The sequence below is a fragment of the Eleginops maclovinus genome, chromosome 1, assembly GCF_036324505.1.
Source record: "Eleginops maclovinus isolate JMC-PN-2008 ecotype Puerto Natales chromosome 1, JC_Emac_rtc_rv5, whole genome shotgun sequence".
NCBI classification, from domain to species: domain Eukaryota; kingdom Metazoa; phylum Chordata; class Actinopteri; order Perciformes; family Eleginopidae; genus Eleginops; species Eleginops maclovinus.
In genome coordinates this window covers 27,995,201-28,015,406 of record NC_086349.1, presented here as the reverse complement: position 1 = coordinate 28,015,406, position 20,206 = coordinate 27,995,201, and the positions used below count along the sequence as shown (strand labels likewise).

The following is a 20,206-nucleotide window of genomic DNA, read 5'->3' as shown; positions in this document are numbered from 1 at the left end:
AAGCAACATGGGATTTCTCTTATTCTAAGAAACAGTAAGAATTCAGACTTTTTCCAAATATTTACTTGACAAATTCAACTTTTGCATCAGATCTTTAAAAATAATCACTCAAACTTTAAACCTCTTTCATACATTTCTATATTTAATGCATTCACGTTTTGACTTTGTTCTCAAAAGTGTATTTTTTATAAATGTATTCTTAAAATTCAGACTAAAATTAAACCGAAAAATCACATTTTGTCTTTCTCCCCAACTGAGATCATTTATTGATTCCTTAAAATAGGTTTTAAAAATCTAACAATTATAATCAGAACATTGAAAACAGCTCTGTTTCAGGAATGAGTTGCAGAACGCTACGGTCATCGTTTGTAATAATTACTGAAAGAACTGAAATGTATTTAACTTTATGAATTTTAATCCTAAAATAAGTTCTAACATTAAAGTCAAACTCAATTTCGTTTCCCATTTGGCCCTAATCCTCTTCCGTAGTTTGTCTCATAGTCAGAAAGCTGTCTGTCAGGCTCTTATTCATTATGAACTAGAAATACTTGGCAGTCCGGAGTCGTGTGACGCTCTGTGTGAGACCCTTTAATCATTTTAGGATAAACACTACAGACAGTCTGGAGGAGATCTCCAGTCTTGTTCAGAAGGTAAAAAACAACGAGAATCAAAACATTTCTTTTTAATAAATACTTTGTGTGTAACCTGTATGCATTCACAGCCTCCAGCTCCTCAAAATACACTTATCCTTTAAGATATTCATTTAAATACAGACGGATGGTGCACTGCCTGTGTGTCTTATGATTGCAAATGATCCACACACACACACACACACACACACACACACACACACACACACACACACACACACACACACACACACACACACACACACACATACATACACACACACACACACACACACACATTAAAATATATTCCTCTGCCTCTTCAACCCGATCATTCTGCAGCTGAGATTTATTAAACATTCAAGTCGTTGGTGCAGCAGTCCGTCCATCAGTGATCAAATCCTCCCTGCAGGACAAAGTGCGTCAGCGATGGAACAGAGGAAAGAGAAAGCAGCTTCAGCTTCAGCTTCAGCTTCAGGGCGTTCTGTGTTTGAAGAACTGCTGCTGTCCGTTAGCGACGCGTTGCCTCATCTTCAATATCATCAGACCCAGGTCTCCGGGTGACTGCGGGGGCCTTTAGGTTTCCCAAAGCGGTATCCAAATCCTGAGGAGGAGAAACACGGGGTTCAAGTTCCTGTCTTACTCTGATCTGTATATCAGTATGGAGCGTCTCTACTTTAAAGAGTCCTCTACTTTAAAGAGTCCTCTCTGCTGATGTTCAGGTGTATATCAGTATGTAGAGTCTCTACTTTAAAGAGTCCTCTACTTTAAAGAGTCCTCTTCTGCTGATGTTCAGGTGTATATCAGTATGTAGAGTCTCTACTTTAAAGAGTCCTCTCCTGCTGATGTTCAGGTGTATATCAGTATGTAGAGTCTCTACTTTAAAGAGTCCTCTCCTGCTGATGTTCAGGTGTATATCAGTATGTAGAGTCTCTACTTTAAAGAGTCCTCTCCTGCTGATGTTCAGGTGTATATCAGTATGTAGAGTCTCTACTTTAAAGAGTCCTCTCCTGCTGATGTTCAGGTGTATATCAGTATGTAGAGTCTCTACTTTAAAGAGTCCTCTCCTGCTGATGTTCAGGTGTATATCAGTATGTAGAGTCTCTACTTTAAAGAGTCCTCTCCTGCTGATGTTCAGCTGTATATCAGTATGTAGAGTCTCTACTTTAAAGAGTCCTCTCCTGCTGATGTTCAGGTGTATATCAGTATGTAGAGTCTCTACTTTAAAGAGTCCTCTCCTGCTGATGTTCAGGTGTATATCAGTATGTAGAGTCTCTACTTTAAAGAGTCCTCTCCTGCTGATGTTCAGGTGTATATCAGTATGTAGTGTCTCTACTTTAAAGAGTCCTCTCCTGCTGATGTTCAGGTGTATATCAGTATGTAGAGTCTCTACTTTAAAGAGTCCTCTCCTGCTGATGTTCAGGTGTATATCAGTATGTAGTGTTACGTAGTGATGTCACATACCGAGTTTGAATCCTAAGGCCGACGCTCCGTTTGCTGCAGGAGCCTCCGGTTGAGACGGAGGGGGGGGAGGAGCAGTTTTGGCTGAAAGTATAAAAGGCAAACTCTTTACTCTTCAATCCTCTCACAGCTTCAGAGCGTTCGGTGGTCTGAATCTGAATCGGCTTCACTCACGTTTCTGTTTGTGTCTGAAGAACTTGAGGCTCTGGAGGAACAGAAACAGGAAGTTAGTCTTCACTCTCAGGTGTTTGATTAAAGTATAAAGTCTGCTGTTACCCTCGAGCGAGTCATGCCCTTCTCCTCTTTCTTCTCCGATTTGTTCCCTGGCGTCTCCGTCTTCAGGGAGGGTCTGCGCTGGATATCAGACTGCCCCCCCGCCGCCTCTGCTGCTGCAAGACACCAAATGATCACCAAAACATGAAGACACGTTCTCCATTCAGCTCTGCTTTTATTTTGAAATTCATTTAGCTTCAGTTTGAGACTGAGGTGCTTGTCCTTCACTTGAGTCTGTCACATTTAGATTATTCATAATGTGTGAAGCTGCTCACCACTTCCTGTTGCAGCCGCTGCAGTGGGGGGAGTGGGCTGCTGAAGCACAGTGGGGGGCTCTGCAGCACAAAGAGAGTCATGGAGTTAATATTAATCAAGTTCTAGCTCTGTACAGAAGACCTCCTGTGGTGCAGAATACTGAATGAACCTGCTCTATGCACACTGTGATCAACTCGTGGACTACAGGCAGCAAAGGACCAGTTAGCATCTGAGCTGAAGGACGGTGAGATGGGAATAACCTGCTTACACACGGGACTGATCTGGACCTGTTTACACACGGGACTGATCTGGACCTGTTTACACACGGGACTGATCTGGACCTGTTTACACACGGGACTGATCTGGACCTGCTTACACACAGGACTGATCTGGACCTGTTTACACACGGGACTGATCTGGACCTGTTTACACACGGGACTGATCTGGACCTGTTTACACACGGGACTGATCTGGACCTGTTTACACACGGGACTGATCTGGACCTGTTTACACACGGGACTGATCTGGACCTGCTTACACACGGGACTGATCTAGACCTGTTTACACACGGGACTGATCTGGACCTGTTTACACACGGGACTGATCTGGACCTGTTTACACACGGGACTGATCTGGACCTGTTTACACACGGGACTGATCTGGACCTGCTTACACACGGGACTGATCTGGACCTGCTTACACACAGGACTGATCTGGACCTGTTTACACACAGGACTGATCTGGACCTGTTTACACACGGGACTGAGCTGCAGCACGGAGAAACAAAAGGCTTTCTTGACTTGGACTTTCTTCAGGATGTTCAAGTATATATTTGTCATTTTAGTCATCAAAAAGCCAGTTGTATTTCTAACCCTACATCCACCGTTGCTAATGCACCACAAAGGCCACAGAAAGTAGTCCCACACAAACCGGCTAACTACTCCAGTTGGAGAAACAGTTGGTAGAACCACAGAGCGGTAACAGGTGTAGCAAACTAAAAGTAAATCGGTCAAACTGTTAGATATCGAACAGCAACACAGAAATATGTCCTTACTCCTTCACAGCTTTTAGAAGATAGTATTTCTCACCTTGTCTGGAACTTTTAGCTCGGACGCTCTGTGGGGAACATGGGAGGGTTAAAGTCTCACTAAACGCAGACTGGTGTGAAAGAACTGAAATGAGCTCAGCAGTTAATGTGCAAAGAAGGAAAGGCAGCAACTAGAGAAGGGAGAGTCAGGCTGAACCTAGAGGTCCTGACCTTGCTCCGGCTCATCACCACGTCCAGGAATCTCTTGGGCTGAGCCGTCCCGTCCCACTCTGAGGACCGGCCGAACTGAGGGGGGGTCCGGGAGGGCTTCTGCAGGGGAGGGGGCACAGGAACTGCTGCAGAGAGAGGGGTACTTAGTCATGATGTGTGTGTGTGTGTGTGTGTGTGTGTGTGTGTGTGTGTGTGTGTGTGTGGGGGGGGGTAAACTCACACTCTATGGGGAGGATGAAGGACTCCGGGGTTCTGACAGGGAGGGGGGGGGTCAGGCTCTCCTCCACTGCTAAACAAAGATGATCCACATTATGAGAAATGTTGCTTCTTCTGATACTCACACACACACACACACTCACACTCACACTCACACACACACACACTCACACACACACACACACACACACACACACACACACACACACACACACACACACACACACACACACACACACACACACACACACACACACACACACACATACATAATAATAATGATATTAATAATAATAATAATAATAATAATAATAATAATAATGATAATAATAATAATAATAATAATAATAATAATAGTTATAATAATAATAATAATAATAATAATAATAATAGTTATAATAGTAATAATAATAATAATAATAATAATAGTTATAATAATAATAATAGTAATAATAATAATAATAATAATAATAATAGTTATAATAATAATAATAATAATAATAATAATAATAATAATAGTTATAATAATAATAATAATAATAATAATAATAATAGTTATAATAATAATAATAATAATAATAATAATAGTTATAATAATAATAATAATAATAATAATAATAATAGTTATAATAATAATAATAATAATAGTTATAATAATAATAATAATAATAATAATAATAATAATAATAATAATAGTTATAATAATAATAGTTATAATAATAATAATAATAATAATAATAATAATAATAATAATAATAATAATAATAAAAACAGATCCAATAAATGATAAGGACTGTTAAAAGAGAGACTGGGGGCTGTCCTATAGCTCAGTGGGTAGAGCAGGCGGTGGACACGGGTTCGATTCCGGCCTATGCCGCGCGTCTTCCCCTCTGTCTCCCTGCTTCTGACCTGCACTGCCACTATATTAAAGGCACTGGTTGAAAAAAAAGAGAGACTGGGAGGTCGCTTTGGGTTTTTACAATTCCTCTTTAAATAACTCAGGAGTGATTGTAGGATTTTAGATGTTATTTCATGATGTGTTTTCTTACTGGGAAGTGTGGGAGGAGTGGGGGAGGGAGGCTGGAGGTTTGGAGATGATGTCAGTTCAGGAAGCGTTACTGGAACCGCTGCAATCAAAGAAACACAGAGAGAGAAGAGGAGTCTCTTTACTGGACTCACATTTCCATAGTTCCATAGTCTCACCTGAGAAGGTCATCTTGGCTTTCATGGTCTGAAAGAGAGAGGAACAGGTCCTGTTAATACCTGCTCTGATCCTGGTATTATGGGATGTTTAAATGTATGTTTATTTGAGGGTATGGGACTAAGAGAAGCCTCTCCTCTGCTCACCTTGCTCCTGATCCAGGGTCTGCTCTCAGTGTGAGGTGATGAAGAGGAGGAGCTCCACTCTGAAGACGTGCCGATCCTGCTCCGGGTGAACTCTGACCTCTGCAGCACCGCGGCTGAGGGGAAAACGTTTCATCGTTGAGTCAAATATCATGTTTGCTTTTGAAGAATTGAGATTTAAAAGACCTTTAAAAAATGCTTTGGAAAAAACTCTTTAAAAAGTGTAAAGTAAACAACAGTAAACAAAGTAAACAACAGTAAACAAAGTAAACAACAGTAAACAAAAGAAACAAAGTAAACAAAAGAAACAAAGTAAACAATAGTAAACAACAGTAAACAAAGTAAACAACAGTAAACAAAGTAAACAACAGTAAACAAAGTAAACAAAAGAAACAAAGTAAACAACAGTAAACAAAGTAAACAACAGTAAACAAAAGAAACAAAATAAACAACAGTAAACAAAGTAAACAACAGTAAACAAAGTAAACAACAGTAAACAAAGTAAACAAAAGAAACAAAGTAAACAACAGTAAACAAAGTAAACAACAGTAAACAAAGTAAACAAAAGAAACAAAGTAAACAAAAGAAACAAAGTAAACAACAGTAAACAAAGTAAACAACAGTAAACAGCAGTAAACAAAGTAAACAACAGTAAACAACAGTAAACAACAGTAAACAAAGTAAACAACAGTAAACAAAGTAAACAACAGTAAACAAAAGAAACAAAGTAAACAAAAGAAACAAAGTAAACAACAGTAAACAAAGTAAACAAAAGAAACAAAGTAAACAACAGTAAACAAAGTAAACAACAGTAAACAACAGTAAACAAAGTAAACAACAGTAAACAAAGTAAACAAAAGAAACAAAGTAAACAACAGTAAACAAAGTAAACAACAGTAAACAAAGTAAACAACAGTAAACAACAGTAAACAAAGTAAACAACAGTAAACAACAGTAAACAAAGTAAACAACAGTAAACAAAGTAAACAACAGTAAACAACAGTAAACAAAGTAAACAAAGTAAACAACAGTAAACAAAGTAAACAAAGTAAACAACAGTAAACAAAGTAAACAACAGTAAACAAAGTAAACAACAGTAAACAACAGTAAACAAAGTAAACAACAGTAAACAAAGTAAACAAAGTAAACAACAGTAAACAACAGTAAACAACAGTAAACAAAGTAAACAAAGTAAACAACAGTAAACAAAGTAAACAAAGTAAACAACAGTAAACAACAGTAAACAACAGTAAACAAAGTAAACAACAGTAAACAAAGTAAACAACAGAAGATATCTGTAAACAAATATAAGTAGCATGCGTAGAAAACTCCTTAAATGCGTTCAAAAACAGCGGCTTTGAAAACCCTTTTTAGGGATGAACTATGAATGAGTTCACCTTCATCGAGGGCCAGCTCGAAGGACTCAGGTGTTCTCTCTGGGAGAGGCGGCACAGGTGAGGGGGGGTTACCTGGGAATGTGGAACGTAGATTAGTAAGTGAATCATCTTCAGACCTAAGAGCATAAATCACACGAGCCGTCACAAATATATCATCCTCTTCCTCCTCTTCCTCCTCTTCCTCCTCACCTCCTAACTCCCTGAGAGCCTCAGCAGCAGCGTTGGGAGGGATGATGACCATCAGCCGTTCAGAGGGGGGGGAGGGCGCTGAAACACAGCATGGTGCAGAGAGCAGGGTCTATCAGCACAACATCCAAACAGGAGCCCCACAAACACTCCCCCACAGTTTGGCGTTAGTATGTTGTGCGTGGTGGGGTGTGGGGGGGTGAGACGGAGAGGATGTATATATTTGGGGTGTGGGGGGGTGAGACGGAGAGGATGTATATATTTGGGGTGTGGGGGGGTGAGACGGGGGTTATGTATATATTTGGGGTGTGGGGGGGTGAGACGGAGAGGATGTATATATTTGGGGTGTGGGGGGGTGAGACGGGGGGGATGTATATATTTGGGGTGTGGGGGGGTGAGACGGAGAGGATGTATATATTTGGGGTGTGGGGGGGTGAGACGGAGAGGATGTATATATTTGGGGTGTGGGGGGGTGAGACGGGGGTGATGTATATATTTGGGGTGTGGGGGGGTGAGACGGGGGGGATGTATATATTTGGGGTGTGGGGGGGTGAGACGGGGGTGATGTATATATTTGGGGTGTGGGGGGCTGAGACGGGGGTGATGTATATATTTGGGGTGTGGGGGGGTGAGACGGGGGTGATGTATATATTTGGGGTGTGGGGGGGTGAGACGGGGGTGATGTATATATTTGGGGTGTGGGGGGGTGATGTATATATTTGGGGTGTGGGGGGGTGAGACGGGGGTGATGTATATATTTGGGGTGTGGGGGGGTGAGAACGGGGGTGATGTATATATTTGGGGGGTGGGGGGGTGAGACGGGGTGATGTATGTATTTGGGGTGAGGGACAAACCCTGGTGGAGGTTTGAATGAACGTTGATAAGCTCTTGCTTTTGGACCGGAGACCCACCTGGATCCACAGCCGTCACAAAGGATTCAGGGGTTCGTTGAGGAAGAGGAGGGGCTTCCTCTTCATCTCTGTCCGCTGCAGCAGGATCTGCAGAGGGTTGATGATCGGTTAATAAACAGATCATTGATTTCATGGAGTCATTAAAGAGTACAGCAGTTTAAGTCAAATCCACAAAGACGTTGGTGATCATAAATGTGCAGTCTGACTGCAGGGCTTCAGAGCAGCAGAAATACAAAGCAAATATCTTTCATGCCAACATTTGATCCACGGTGAAAGACTGGAACCAATCTGCGGTAGAATAAACACATTAATGAGCATCGATGCTTTTAATGTAAAATAAAAATGACTTAAAATTAAAAGTGCAAAATAAATCAAATCAATATTTGATCGAAATGTAATTTTGAAGAATGGAATTAGAAAAAGTTGGAATAAAAACAACATGCAGAAGTTAGGAGACTAAAGACGATGAAGAGGGAGTCCGAATAATGAGAAGACTGGGGGACATCTTTAAAAGCCGAAACTTAGAAAGAAATCCAGAAAAATGTGGAAAGGAAATCAGATCTTTTAGAAAGACTGAAGTTGAAGAAAGGGATGGAAAATCTAAAGGAGGAAAGATCGGGACAAAAAGTGAAGATGATTAATAATAAAAGGTAAATAAGGAACCCATGCCCCCCCTCAGATTCACCTGCGGCAGGTAAGTTCAGCTCCTGGTCGTTCAGGTGCAGGGCGGGGGGGCTGAACACAGGGCTGGCTGTCCACTTTGCTTCCTCTTGGGGGGGCTCCTCTAACGACGGGGAGTCGAAGTAAGGGTCCTCCACCATCAGACAGATGGCTGCAGACACGGCTGGAGAGGGGGGCGGGTTCAGGGACAGCACATCATCGACCCCCTCCTCTACATGGCTCCAGGGCCCCTCCTGCAGCACCGTCTGGGTAATGTGGTTTTGTGCAGCAGGAGGCCAGCGGGAGCAGTGTGAGAGCTCCGCCTCTTCCTCCTGCAGCAGCAGCTGGTACTGATGACGCAGCTCCTCTTCGTCACTGAGTTCTGAGAGGGAGCTCTCTGTGTCAGGGGGGGCAGAGGACGGGACCCCCGCTACCTGAAAGGGGGAGGGGGACAACAGATATTCATTAACGAAGGAAATGAATAATGAAATGCAATAAAGTGAGTAAGCACTACATCTGTAATCTGATCGTTCCGGTCCGTCTCGTAGAGTCTGTCTCATACCCTATCCCTCTGATCGTTCCGGTCCGTCTCGTAGAGTCTGTCTCATACCCTATCCCTCTGATCGTTCCGTCCGTCTCGTAGAGTCTGTCTCATACCCTATCCCTCTGATCGTTCCGGTCCGTCTCGTAGAGTCTGTCTCATACCCTATCCTTCTGATCGTTCCGGTCCGTCTCGTAGAGTCTGTCTCATACCCTATCCCTCTGATCGTTCCTGTCCGTCTCGTAGAGTCTGTCTCATACCCTATCCTTCTGATCGTTCCGGTCCGTCTCGTAGAGTCTGTCTCATACCCTATCCCTCTGATCGTTCCGGTCCGTCTCGTACAGTCTGTCTCATACCCTATCCTTCTGATCGTTCCGGTCCGTCTCGTAGAGTCTGTCTCATACCCTATCTTTCTGATCGTTCCGGTCCGTCTCGTAGAGTCTGTCTCATACCCTATCCCTCTGATCGTTCCGGTCCGTCTCGTAGAGTCTGTCTCATACCCTATCTTTCTGATCGTTCCGGTCCGTCTCGTACAGTCTGTCTCATACCCTATCTCTCTGATCGTTCCGGTCCGTCTCGTAGAGTCTGTCTCATACCCTATCCCTCTGATCGTTCCGGTCCGTCTCGTACAGTCTGTCTCATACCCTATCCCTCTGATCGTTCCGGTCCGTCTCGTAGAGTCTGTCTCATACCCTATCCTCTGATCGTTCCAGGTCCGTCTCGTAGAGTCTGTCTCATACCCTATCCCTCTGATCGTTCCGGTCCGTCTCGTAGAGTCTGTCTCATACCCTATCCCTCTGAACGTTCCGGTCCGTCTCGTAGAGTCTGTCTCATACCCTATCTTCTGATCGTTCCGGTCCGTCTCGTACAGTCTGTCTCATACCCTATCCCTCTGATCGTTCCGGTCCGTCTCGTAGAGTCTGTCTCATACCCTATCCTCTGATCGTTCCGGTCCGTCTCGTAGAGTCTGTCTCATACCCTATCCCTCTGATCGTTCCGGTCCGTCTCGTAGAGTCTGTCTCATACCCTATCCCTCTGAACGTTCCGGTCCGTCTCGTAGAGTCTGTCTCATATCCTATCCCTCTGATCGTTCCGGTCCGTCTCGTACAGTCTGTCTCATACCCTATCCCTCTGATCGTACCGGTCCGTCTCGTAGAGTCTGTCTCATACCCTATCTCTCTGATCGTTCCGGTCCGTCTCGTAGAGTCTGTCTCATACCCTATCTTCTGATCGTTCCGGTCCGTCTCGTACAGTCTGTCTCATACCCTATCCCTCTGATCGTACCGGTCCGTCTCGTAGAGTCTGTCTCATACCCTATCTCTCTGATCGTTCCGGTCCGTATCGTAGAGTCTGTCTCATACCCTATCTTCTGATCGTTCCGGTCCGTCTCGTAGCAGTCTGTCTCATACCCTATCCTTCTGATCGTTCCGGTCCGTCTCGTACAGTCTGTCTCATACCCTATCCCTCTGATCGTTCCGGTCCGTCTCGTAGAGTCTGTCTCATACCCTATCCCTCTGATCGTTCCGGTCCGTCTCGTACAGTCTGTCTCATACCCTATCCCTCTGATCGTTCCGGTCCGTCTCGTAGAGTCTGTCTCATACCCTATCCTTCTGATCGTTCCGGTCCGTCTCGTAGAGTCTGTCTCATACCCTATCCCTCTGATCGTTCCGGTCCGTCTCGTAGAGTCTGTCTCATACCCTATCCCTCTGATCGTTCCGGTCCGTCTCGTACAGTCTGTCTCATACCTCTCTGATCGTTCCGGTCCGTCTCGTACAGTCTGTCTCATACCTCTCTGATCGTACCGCCTCTCTGCGTTTCTCATTTGTTTCATATCATTACGGTATCTTGTTTCATCGTCTCGGGTCATCATCTTTGGTATCACATCAGATCGTTTTGTATCGTACCCCTCTCCCCCGCTCCCTTCACTTTTTGCCAGAATCTTCTTCCAGACCCTGGTACTGTTCTACAGAGCTGTGAAGGGGTCAGCCCCTCCCCACATCCAGGCCTTGGTTAAACCATACACTCCATCAGTTCGCTCGGCGTCGGCCAATCGGCTCTCTGCTCCATCTTTGTGAGTGTGACCCAGGTACCCCTCAAAGACACGCCTGTTTGCTATCCTGGCTCCTGATTGGTGGAATGAGCACCCCATTGACATCAGGACAGCAGAGACTCTGCAGATCTGTTTAGATTGTTTCTTCTTTATAGAGTTAGCTGAGGCCTTGTAACTAACCCCCCAGCTCTTACAAAGGAAGGACTAGGAAAATGTCTGACCCCTCCTTGTTATTCAGAGTTTGATCCTCTATGTTTACTGCTCCTACTGTACGTCGCTTTGGATAAAAGCCCCAGCTAAATGAACCGTGTCTTCTCGTCTCTTTTAGTATGGTATCTTATTTTGTCCTGTTGTATTTTCCAATATAATGTCTTATCGTATCGTATAGTATTTTGATGCCTTTCCGATGCTTGTGCACTCACGTCCTGTGACTGCGTCTTTATAAATCAGCGGTAATGCACTGCTTGTTTCTGCTCTGCTGGTTTTTCTATTTTAAATATGAGTGATCGTTGTGTCCTCTCACCTCCCTGCAGGTCTGCTCCTCCTGGGCCTGCAGGAACCTCTCAAACAGCAGCCGGATGGTCCTGTACACCAGCTCGTATTGTTCCTTAGGTTAAACACAAACCGGCTCTGTGAGGTAACTCAAACATCAAACGGACAGCAGGAAGCAGCCGGCAGGAGGAATGAGAAATGTGGCGCTTCTTGTTGGAGGAAACGTTCAAATCACAACAGCTGTTACCTTAGTCTGAACCACGGACGGCCTCTGAGTGCGCATGCTCTGCACGATGTCGAAGATGTTGAAATCTGCAGGGATCATCTGAACACAGGTACAGGTCAGATCTTCACTGTTAGAGAGCTGACTAATGAATTCCTAATGTGCAGGATCTCTCACCTGCTTCTTCAGGAGGCTCCAGGTGTAATCAATGACACACAGCACACCTGTCCTGCCACAGCCAGCACTGCAACACAGCAAGTGGAGATATTGATAGCAATAAAAGAAGTAAACGTATAAAAACATGAATTAAATTAAATGTGAAGAATATATTCTTTACCTTAAAATGAAATCAAAATGTCCAATAAGAAATAAAATAATGTTTAAATAAATTATTATTCAGATTAAAAGTGAATATGTTTGATTAAAGATTCAATTATTTGAGAAGAGGTATTTATAAAGCTAAAGGAAGGTTCATTTAAAATGCCCAATGATTTAAAATATGTACATAAATATAAGAAGTTAAAGCAACATTTCCAATTAAAGATAAATTAGAATAAGATTTTATTCATGAAATAAAATACCAATATTTGTTTGGACATAAGGAGGTACAAAATCCTTTGCATTAAAAACATCAATAAAATAACAGCTATAAACACTTTAACACCATAGGTTAAACTGAATACAACTACAACATATAGCATGTATACCACAATAAAACAGGGTGGTATTAATGATAATAAAGCAGAACAGTTTCAAGTCCTCGGCAGCTGAAGGAACTCCATTATTGTTAAAGTGATTCAGAGGTGAGGAAGGTGTCGGCCACGATGGTGCCAGCAGATTCTGAAACACTGTCATGATATTCTGGATTTTCTGGTACTAACCACACCCAGCGCTACGATAAGAAGACTGCAGCTCTTATTCAGCCTTCAAGACGTTTAGGCTTTAACTCAAAACCTGAGATTTTGGTGGCGTCAAAGAACACGCTTTGGAAAATGTACTGAGCAGAATATTTCTCATAGCCAGCACCCTGCAGAAAAGCAAGAGTAACAAGTGACCTGCGTTTCAGAGAAAAGACAGATGTTGGTTTTAGATCAGCCACAGTGTCAGGGAGGGGAAACGGCCAGAGACACACACACACACACACACACACACACACACACACACACACACACACACACACACACACACACACACACAGCGGGTCGTTGGTTGTACGCCTACACACTTCCTGTTTTAAGGTGATGACTAACCGTACACGCTGCCCACAGTCTATACACTCCCACAATACTCTCTATAATCTAAACCCACCAGCAAGGGATCTTGCAACACAACCCGTTCAATAGAATAAAGGGTTGTTATTATTAGTTCATGCACAATAAAACTGAGAGAAGGGAGGCGTCGAGAAACTCTAAATCTAAAAGCATGATGTAAAAAGATGAGTCTTCGTCGTGGAGTCACCGTGTGATGGTTGAGTTCCTGATGAGTTTCATATGTTATTGGACTGCATGAGACTGAGGGTTAATAAACACAGGCTTTCATAAAGTCTGCTGCTGCTAAACGCAGACCCTGCTTACTTCCTCTCAGCAAGAACTTTCTCTGTTTTTAGATTCCTGGTTGACCGTGGAGCCATAAGAGAAAAACTAGGGGGGGGGGGGTGTAAGATATCTCTTGTGTTAAATGTGTACTGACACAGATTGCCAGCTTTTTGCCTTTGAACCTAATTTGCAAAAGCTTCATTTGAATCTGTATTTAGTGTTTCTGTGGTGGTCCCTGAAGGCAGCATCTCCCTGGTTCAGTGGGATTTTTCCATTGGATTTTGCACAAAAAATAATCTCTTAGGACTCAATGCACTCTCTGTCTTCCTTATTAATATCAGATAGTTTTAGTTGCAATGCTCTTTAAGGAGTCTGACTATTTCGATTTCTGGGTAAACATAACGTGTCTGCACAGAGGGACAGTGGCCGTTGCTGAAAGATGTAAGTGAAGATAATAACAGATACTGGGAATGCTGTGAACAGGCTGGACAGAGCCAACATTATTTTTTTGCAGAATATTTAATGAAAGTGAATTCTGACCTGCAGTGAATGCAGAACGGAACCTCGTCATGCGCCTGGTAGGATCTCATCTCCTGCAGCATGTCCAGGATGGGGGGCACGGAGTCCGGCACGCCGTGATCCGGCCAGTTGAAATACTGCAGCTGCTTCACAGTCCGGCTACACTGGAACAGGATAACAGACCATAACAATGCATGCAGAGCTCAAGACCAGGTCAAGACATTCAGTGACCTTGGTTTTTAAGAGTTTCATAGATCGAATGACTTTAGATTGAGACGTGAGATTCAAACTGTCTTTGTAGCACCTAACAACAAAGTCAGCTGATAGCATCGTGCTTGTTTAAGGAGATTTTCCCTCAGTGATTCTCTCAGTACAGAAAAAACCCTTACGTTGCGATGGGTCAGCCGCAACGTCCTCGTCAGATAATCTCCTTTTATTTCCTCCGAGTCCTGCAACCAAACACCCAACAGAGCAAAGGTGAGCATTCTTCTGTATTCATAACAACAGTAAGACCCAGATGCAGTGTGTCTGTTCAGGGACTGGCAGAAGTAGGAAGTGTGATTGTGAGAAGTAAAGGACTCACGCAGTGAACTGTGAACGGCTCGCAGACAAACACCTGCTCCTGCTGCTCGGGCCAGTAACGCTCACACTTTTTCTGCAGAAAAAGGGGATGTTCACATGTCACAGTTACAGAACAACAGCTTCACCCTGCGTGCGATACACCCTGAGGTTAACCAGCAGTTTCCCTTTCCTTCAGGCCTCCAATGGACTTGATTACTCCCTGAACACAGTGACACAATGCAAGAATCGTGCTCCTATTGGCTAACGCTCCAACACTTTGAACGGGACAATCTCTAAGCAGTTGACCAATCACAACAGAGCTGGTCAGCTAACCAATCAAAGCTGTGGTTTCAGACAGAGGGTGGACAGAGGTGCTGCAGCACAGGCAGTCTGAGAAACATAAAGAGCTTTCTGAACATTGACGCATGGAGACATGTCCCAGGAGAGACACTACATACTACTTTACTCCTCTTTAGGGAAAATGTTGAATATCGAAAAAATAAATTACCTTTCCCATCTCAAATTCCCGGCAGGCCATCACCACGACCTGCAGAACCAGGAAGGTCAACATGTCAGGTTTTGGACCTCAGGTAAGAGTTGCTTTTATTATATTTACCTGAAGCATGCTAACAGTCTGAGAGCACCATGAGGCCTGTGTGTTCAAACACTTGATATTCCCACAGCAGCTGTGTCTCCAGCTTTTGAAGTATACCTACTCTACCTTTATGTTGTACTCCCAGAGCATCCTGAGGAAGTCCAGCAACGTGTGAGGCAGCGGACCCTGCGTGGCGATGTAAGCCCGGGACCCCGAGGCCCCCTGAGAATGAAATATAACACAGCTTATCGTCAGGAGTCGCAGCATGTAGGTAACATCATTGCTGCATGTGTGTGAATGCACCTTGATGAAGCTGGCGTTGATGTACTCGCTGTCATTTTTAGACGTGGTGATCGTGAGCTTCACTCTGGTGTAGTCGACTAAAAACAGAGGGAAATAAAATGGGTTCATTTTAAATAACTACATCTGTATCAACCAACCTCTATTGATCCACCAATAAAGAGATAATAACAAGGCAGATTTAAGTTTTTGATCAGGCATGCTTTTATAACTCAATGTTAAAAACGAGTTTGTTTTTTGGACAGATTTAATGAAAGTATTTTATCAAATGAAATTAAATATAATCCGTCAGTAGAATCATTACACTTTAATCTTAATGCTGTTTTTATGTTCGTTCTTATGCCCTTTAGAAAGACTGCTGCAGGAGAAGGTGGAGCTCACAGGGCACGATGTCTTTGTAGCGGTTCTTCTTGCTGTTCTCCTGTTTCTCTGCAGTCTTTGTGGGGAATGTCCGGTCGGAGCGGTACCTCATCGACTGGCTCTTTAACCTCTGGAGGACACGGAAAAACATGCGTTCAGAGTTCATCCATCTGCAGCATTTTAATCTCGAGGACGAGAGAGGAAAACAGATTTCTCTTCAAGGTGTTGTAGTTTGACTTCTCCCAGTGTGACGTCATGGCTGCAAAGCTTTGCCCAACCCCCCGCAGACTGAGAGTAGGTCAGTAGATAACAGGTTTGTAGCTCTGGGGGAAGTATTACATAGTATACGTAGCAACAGTAGAATATTTCACCGCGTTGCAAGTCAAATCCCTGCATTCAGAACATGGTTAAAGTTAGAGTTATCAGGAACATGTGAAAGCTAATACTCAGTAGGAAACAGAAATGGTTTTCATTGATGCCTTATTGCCAAAGGGATATAATAGTATAATTGAAGTCATTCTGCATCTCCATAAAATGCATGTTGGTGCAGTAATCAGCTGCAAGATAACTACTTTAGTGTGTGTACAGTATGCCGTAAGAAGAAGAAGAGGAAGAAGAGGAAGAAGAACATATACTTTATTAATCCCTTACAGGGAAATTTCTTTCATAAGAGAAGACTACTCAAGTGGCAGAGCTGTGCATGCAAACAGAGGTTATTAAAAAGAGGAAGCAAATACATGCTGTTGTTGTCTTCCTATGCTGGAGGTGTGGTGTGGTTAGCTGCCCTCAGCGTGAAGTCATGGTCAGTCGTTGATGTGATTCATCAACGACTGACCAGAATCTGTGACTCACTGAGGCAGCGACACGCAGACAGAGAGGATCCCCCAGGGGATCACTGAGAGTTACCGTCCGTCTGAAGTTCAGTTACAGTGTGTCTGCAGTGTGTGTGTGTGTGTGTGTGTGTGTGTGTGTGTGTGTGTGTGTGTGTGTGTGTGTGTGTGTGTGTGTGTGTGTGTGTGTGTGTGTGTGTGTGTGTGTGTGTGTGAGAAGCTGTCAGTCACATACTGGAGTTTCTGTTCAGCTCTGGACTCAGATCTGTGCTGAGGGCCTCAGACCATCTGCTAACCACAGAGAGCTTTTTGTTCTTTAAGGAAGTGATGCAACAGGGGGGGGGTTACTCATCACCATGGCAGCAGATGATGTCAAGAGGGTATTAATATGTCAAAGAACATGCATGTGCAAATATAAATGCACCTCTGATTTAGGTTCAGCTTCTTGAAAAAGTGTTCTGTAGTTTTGCTTTTATTGTGCTTTAAAGAGTCCTCTCTGCTGATGTTCAGGTGTATATCAGTATGTAGCGTCTCTACTTTAAAGAGTCCTCTCCTGCTGATGTTCAGGTGTATATCAGTATGTAGTGTCTCTACTTTAAAGAGTCCTCTCCTGCTGATGTTCAGGTGTATATCAGTATGTAGTGTCTCTACTTTAAAGAGTCCTCTCCTGCTGATGTTCAGGTGTATATCAGTATGTAGAGTCTCTACTTTAAAGAGTCCTCTCCTGCTGATGTTCAGGTGTATATCAGTATGTAGTGTCTCTACTTTAAAGAGTCCTCTCCTGCTGATGTTCAGGTGTATATCAGTATGTAGAGTCTCTACTTTAAAGAGTCCTCTCCTGCTGATGTTCAGGTGTATATCAGTATGTAGAGTCTCTACTTTAAAGAGTCCTCTCCTGCTGATGTTCAGGTGTATATCAGTATGTAGAGTCTCTACTTTAAAGAGTCCTCTCCTGCTGATGATCAGGTGTATATCAGTATGTAGTGTCTCTACTTTAAAGAGTCCTCTCCTGCTGATGTTCAGGTGTATATCAGTATGTAGAGTCTCTACTTTAAAGAGTCCTCTCCTGCTGATGATCAGGTGTATATCAGTATGTAGTGTCTCTACTTTAAAGAGTCCTCTACTGCTGATGTTCAGGTGTATATCAGTATGTAGAGTCTCTACTTTAAAGAGTCCTCTCCTGCTGATGTTCAGGTGTATATCAGTATGTAGTGTCTCTACTTTAAAGAGTCCTCCCCTGCTGATGTTCAGGTGTATATCAGTATGTAGAGTCTCTACTTTAAAGAGTCCTCTCCTGCTGATGTTCAGGTGTATATCAGTATGTAGTGTCTCTACTTTAAAGAGTCCTCTCCTGCTGATGTTCAGGTGTATATCAGTATGTAGTGTCTCTACTTTAAAGAGTCCTCTCCTGCTGATGTTCAGGTGTATATCAGTATGTAGAGTCTCTACTTTAAAGAGTCCTCTCCTGCTGATGTTCAGGTGTATATCAGTATGTAGTGTCTCTACTTTAAAGAGTCCTCTCCTGCTGATGTTCAGGTGTATATCAGTATGTAGAGTCTCTACTTTAAAGAGTCCTCTCCTGCTGATGTTCAGGTGTATATCAGTATGTAGAGTCTCTACTTTAAAGAGTCCTCTCCTGCTGATGTTCAGGTGTATATTAGTATGTAGAGTCTCTACTTTAAAGAGTCCTCTCCTGCTGATGTTCAGGTGGGAATCAGGATTTAGTGTCTCTACTGGGACATGTCTCCATGCTCAGAAAGGAACAGCTCTGGTGGGAACGCAGGGATTTTAGCCTCTACAGACCATTAACATGCACTAACCCAGGAGAGGGACCACCACAACAAACAGCTTTTAAAAATGACCATATTTTTGATCCAATGCCTCGATATCACGACATGTTTTGATCAATGATCATCAGTAATGTGGTTGTATTGACGTGGTGGATGAAGGCTTTAACAGGAGAGTGGGGTTGAGTCAGAAACAGACGCCTGCTGTAAAGCAGCTTTCAAAGCAGGAGAAAACAACACTCCTGCCGTGGTGGGAGGCTGTGGCTGCAAGGGTTGCTGGTTCGATGCCAGCCTGTGCAGTCAACATGTGGATGTGTGCTTGGGCGAGATACTGAACCCTGAGTTGATAGTTAATACAGTGAAAGAGGATCATCTTTGCTGGATGTTTTATGACTTAGTGCATTTGCATGTGTGTCTTCCTTGTTCCTGAATGCACCCTTCAGTGACGAGCCGCAGTTTTAAAGAGGAAGAAAAAGAGCGCCGTTACAGCGAGTAACTTCCCCTGAACCGCCAGGCATTTTGAGAACATTTTGGAAATTTGGAAGACTGTCTGTCCTTCAAACTTGTGTGTGATAATGAACGCTGCTTTATGACAGCTTCAGCTACTTGATTAGACTTCAAGAAAGGGAAGACATAAGAGGGTCTTAGGTTAGCAGCGAGTCACTTCCCTGAACATGACAACCTTTTTCAGACGCTTTAGAAATCAGAGGAACGTTTGACTTTCTTTCAGTGAAACTTGTATTGATTTGATAATGAAAGCAGCTTCATGGAGGCTTCCTTTACTAAACTACTTGAAGAACACTAAGATATAAGACTCACACTTTTACCATTGTTCTCACAGTCAGTCAAGCTTCTGAGGATGTGACAATGAAAGCAGCTTTGAGGACGCTTCTTCTCCCGTACCACTTTAAGAAACTAAGATATGAGACTCACAGCGAACTCCCCAGTGAAGCCGTCCCCAGCCTCCTGCTTCTGCGCCAGGAAGCTCCTCACAATCCGGGCCTGCTGCTCCATGATGGGACTCCTCTCTCAGGCATGTCAGGACACCTCGGTCCTGGTCTGGGGGTCATGGGGGTTAGGGTCCTGGAGGCTCTGGATCAGGGCTTCCTCTGCTGCTGCACAGAGCACTTGTGTCAGTCGACTGTCACATGGAGGAACTGTTGTGAGGGAACATGTGAGGCGCGTCAGAGGAAGCAGCAAACAGGTTCTTGTGGTCAGATTAAAAACAGTGTCTCTCTCTCTGGGTCCTAGAGGCACCCGGGTGCTTCAGTGCATGACCGAGGGAAACACCCACAAACACAGAGGGATAAACAGGCATCACATGTTCCTGTGCAGCCGGTCGGACGGCATTCACACGAAGGGGAGGAGGAGGAGGAGGGAGTGGTGAAGAGAGAGCCTGAAAATCCTGATGTGGAGCAATTATCAGCGGCGCTCTGAACTCTGCAGCTCTTTTACTTTCTTTATGAAGAGGTGAAACAGCAGGGACACAAGAGTAAAGAACTCTTTGTTTACTCCAGGGAGTCGATCAAGTGTTCATTCCGTCCTTCAGGACTTTAATTAAACACCTTTCTGTTAAATAATTATGTTTTTGCAGCTTTCTTTCTCATTTGCTCGGGTTAAGAAATGAAAACGATGGGTAAAAATGAACTTAATAAATAAATACCACTGCAGCAGCCATTTACATCCACTGTATTTCTGTCCATAACAGAAATACATCATGCTGGTCTCTTTGCCCTTTAGTACATTACCAGCATTTACTGAGAGTCTCTCCTGGGACATGTCTCCATGCTGTAATGCTCAGGAAGCTCTTCATGTTTCTCAGA

The 20,206-nt window shown here is 43.6% G+C and overlaps 1 protein-coding gene across 10 annotated transcripts; it reads right to left on the bottom strand.

Moving 5' to 3' along the window:
• Window positions 1–727: 727 nt before the first annotated feature.
• ptpn22 (protein tyrosine phosphatase non-receptor type 22) lies at window positions 728–19,619 on the bottom strand. 10 transcript variants are annotated; one of them, XM_063879824.1, is made up of 26 exons: window positions 19,317–19,616; window positions 15,788–15,896; window positions 15,410–15,486; window positions 15,233–15,328; window positions 15,020–15,058; window positions 14,534–14,605; window positions 14,340–14,399; window positions 13,972–14,114; window positions 12,074–12,140; window positions 11,926–11,998; window positions 11,705–11,793; window positions 8,616–9,024; window positions 7,931–8,017; window positions 7,023–7,100; window positions 6,834–6,905; window positions 5,440–5,552; window positions 5,296–5,323; window positions 5,142–5,219; window positions 4,097–4,165; window positions 3,877–4,001; window positions 3,707–3,734; window positions 2,639–2,698; window positions 2,367–2,476; window positions 2,265–2,295; window positions 2,094–2,174; window positions 728–1,233 (listed from the first exon to the last, which is right to left on the bottom strand). In XM_063879824.1, the coding sequence occupies exons 1-26, from the start codon at window positions 19,395–19,397 to the stop codon at window positions 1,172–1,174; spliced, it is 2,337 nt and encodes a 778-aa protein (XP_063735894.1). In that variant the 5' UTR covers window positions 19,398–19,616; the 3' UTR covers window positions 728–1,171. The 10 variants fall into 10 exon arrangements, 8 of the variants coding, with proteins under 8 accessions (XP_063735894.1, XP_063735887.1, XP_063735877.1 ...); XM_063879817.1 differs by having other exon boundaries at window positions 2,367–2,479; window positions 3,877–3,998; XM_063879807.1 differs by having other exon boundaries at window positions 2,367–2,479; window positions 4,097–4,162.
• Between the last annotated feature and the right edge of the window lie 587 nt (window positions 19,620–20,206).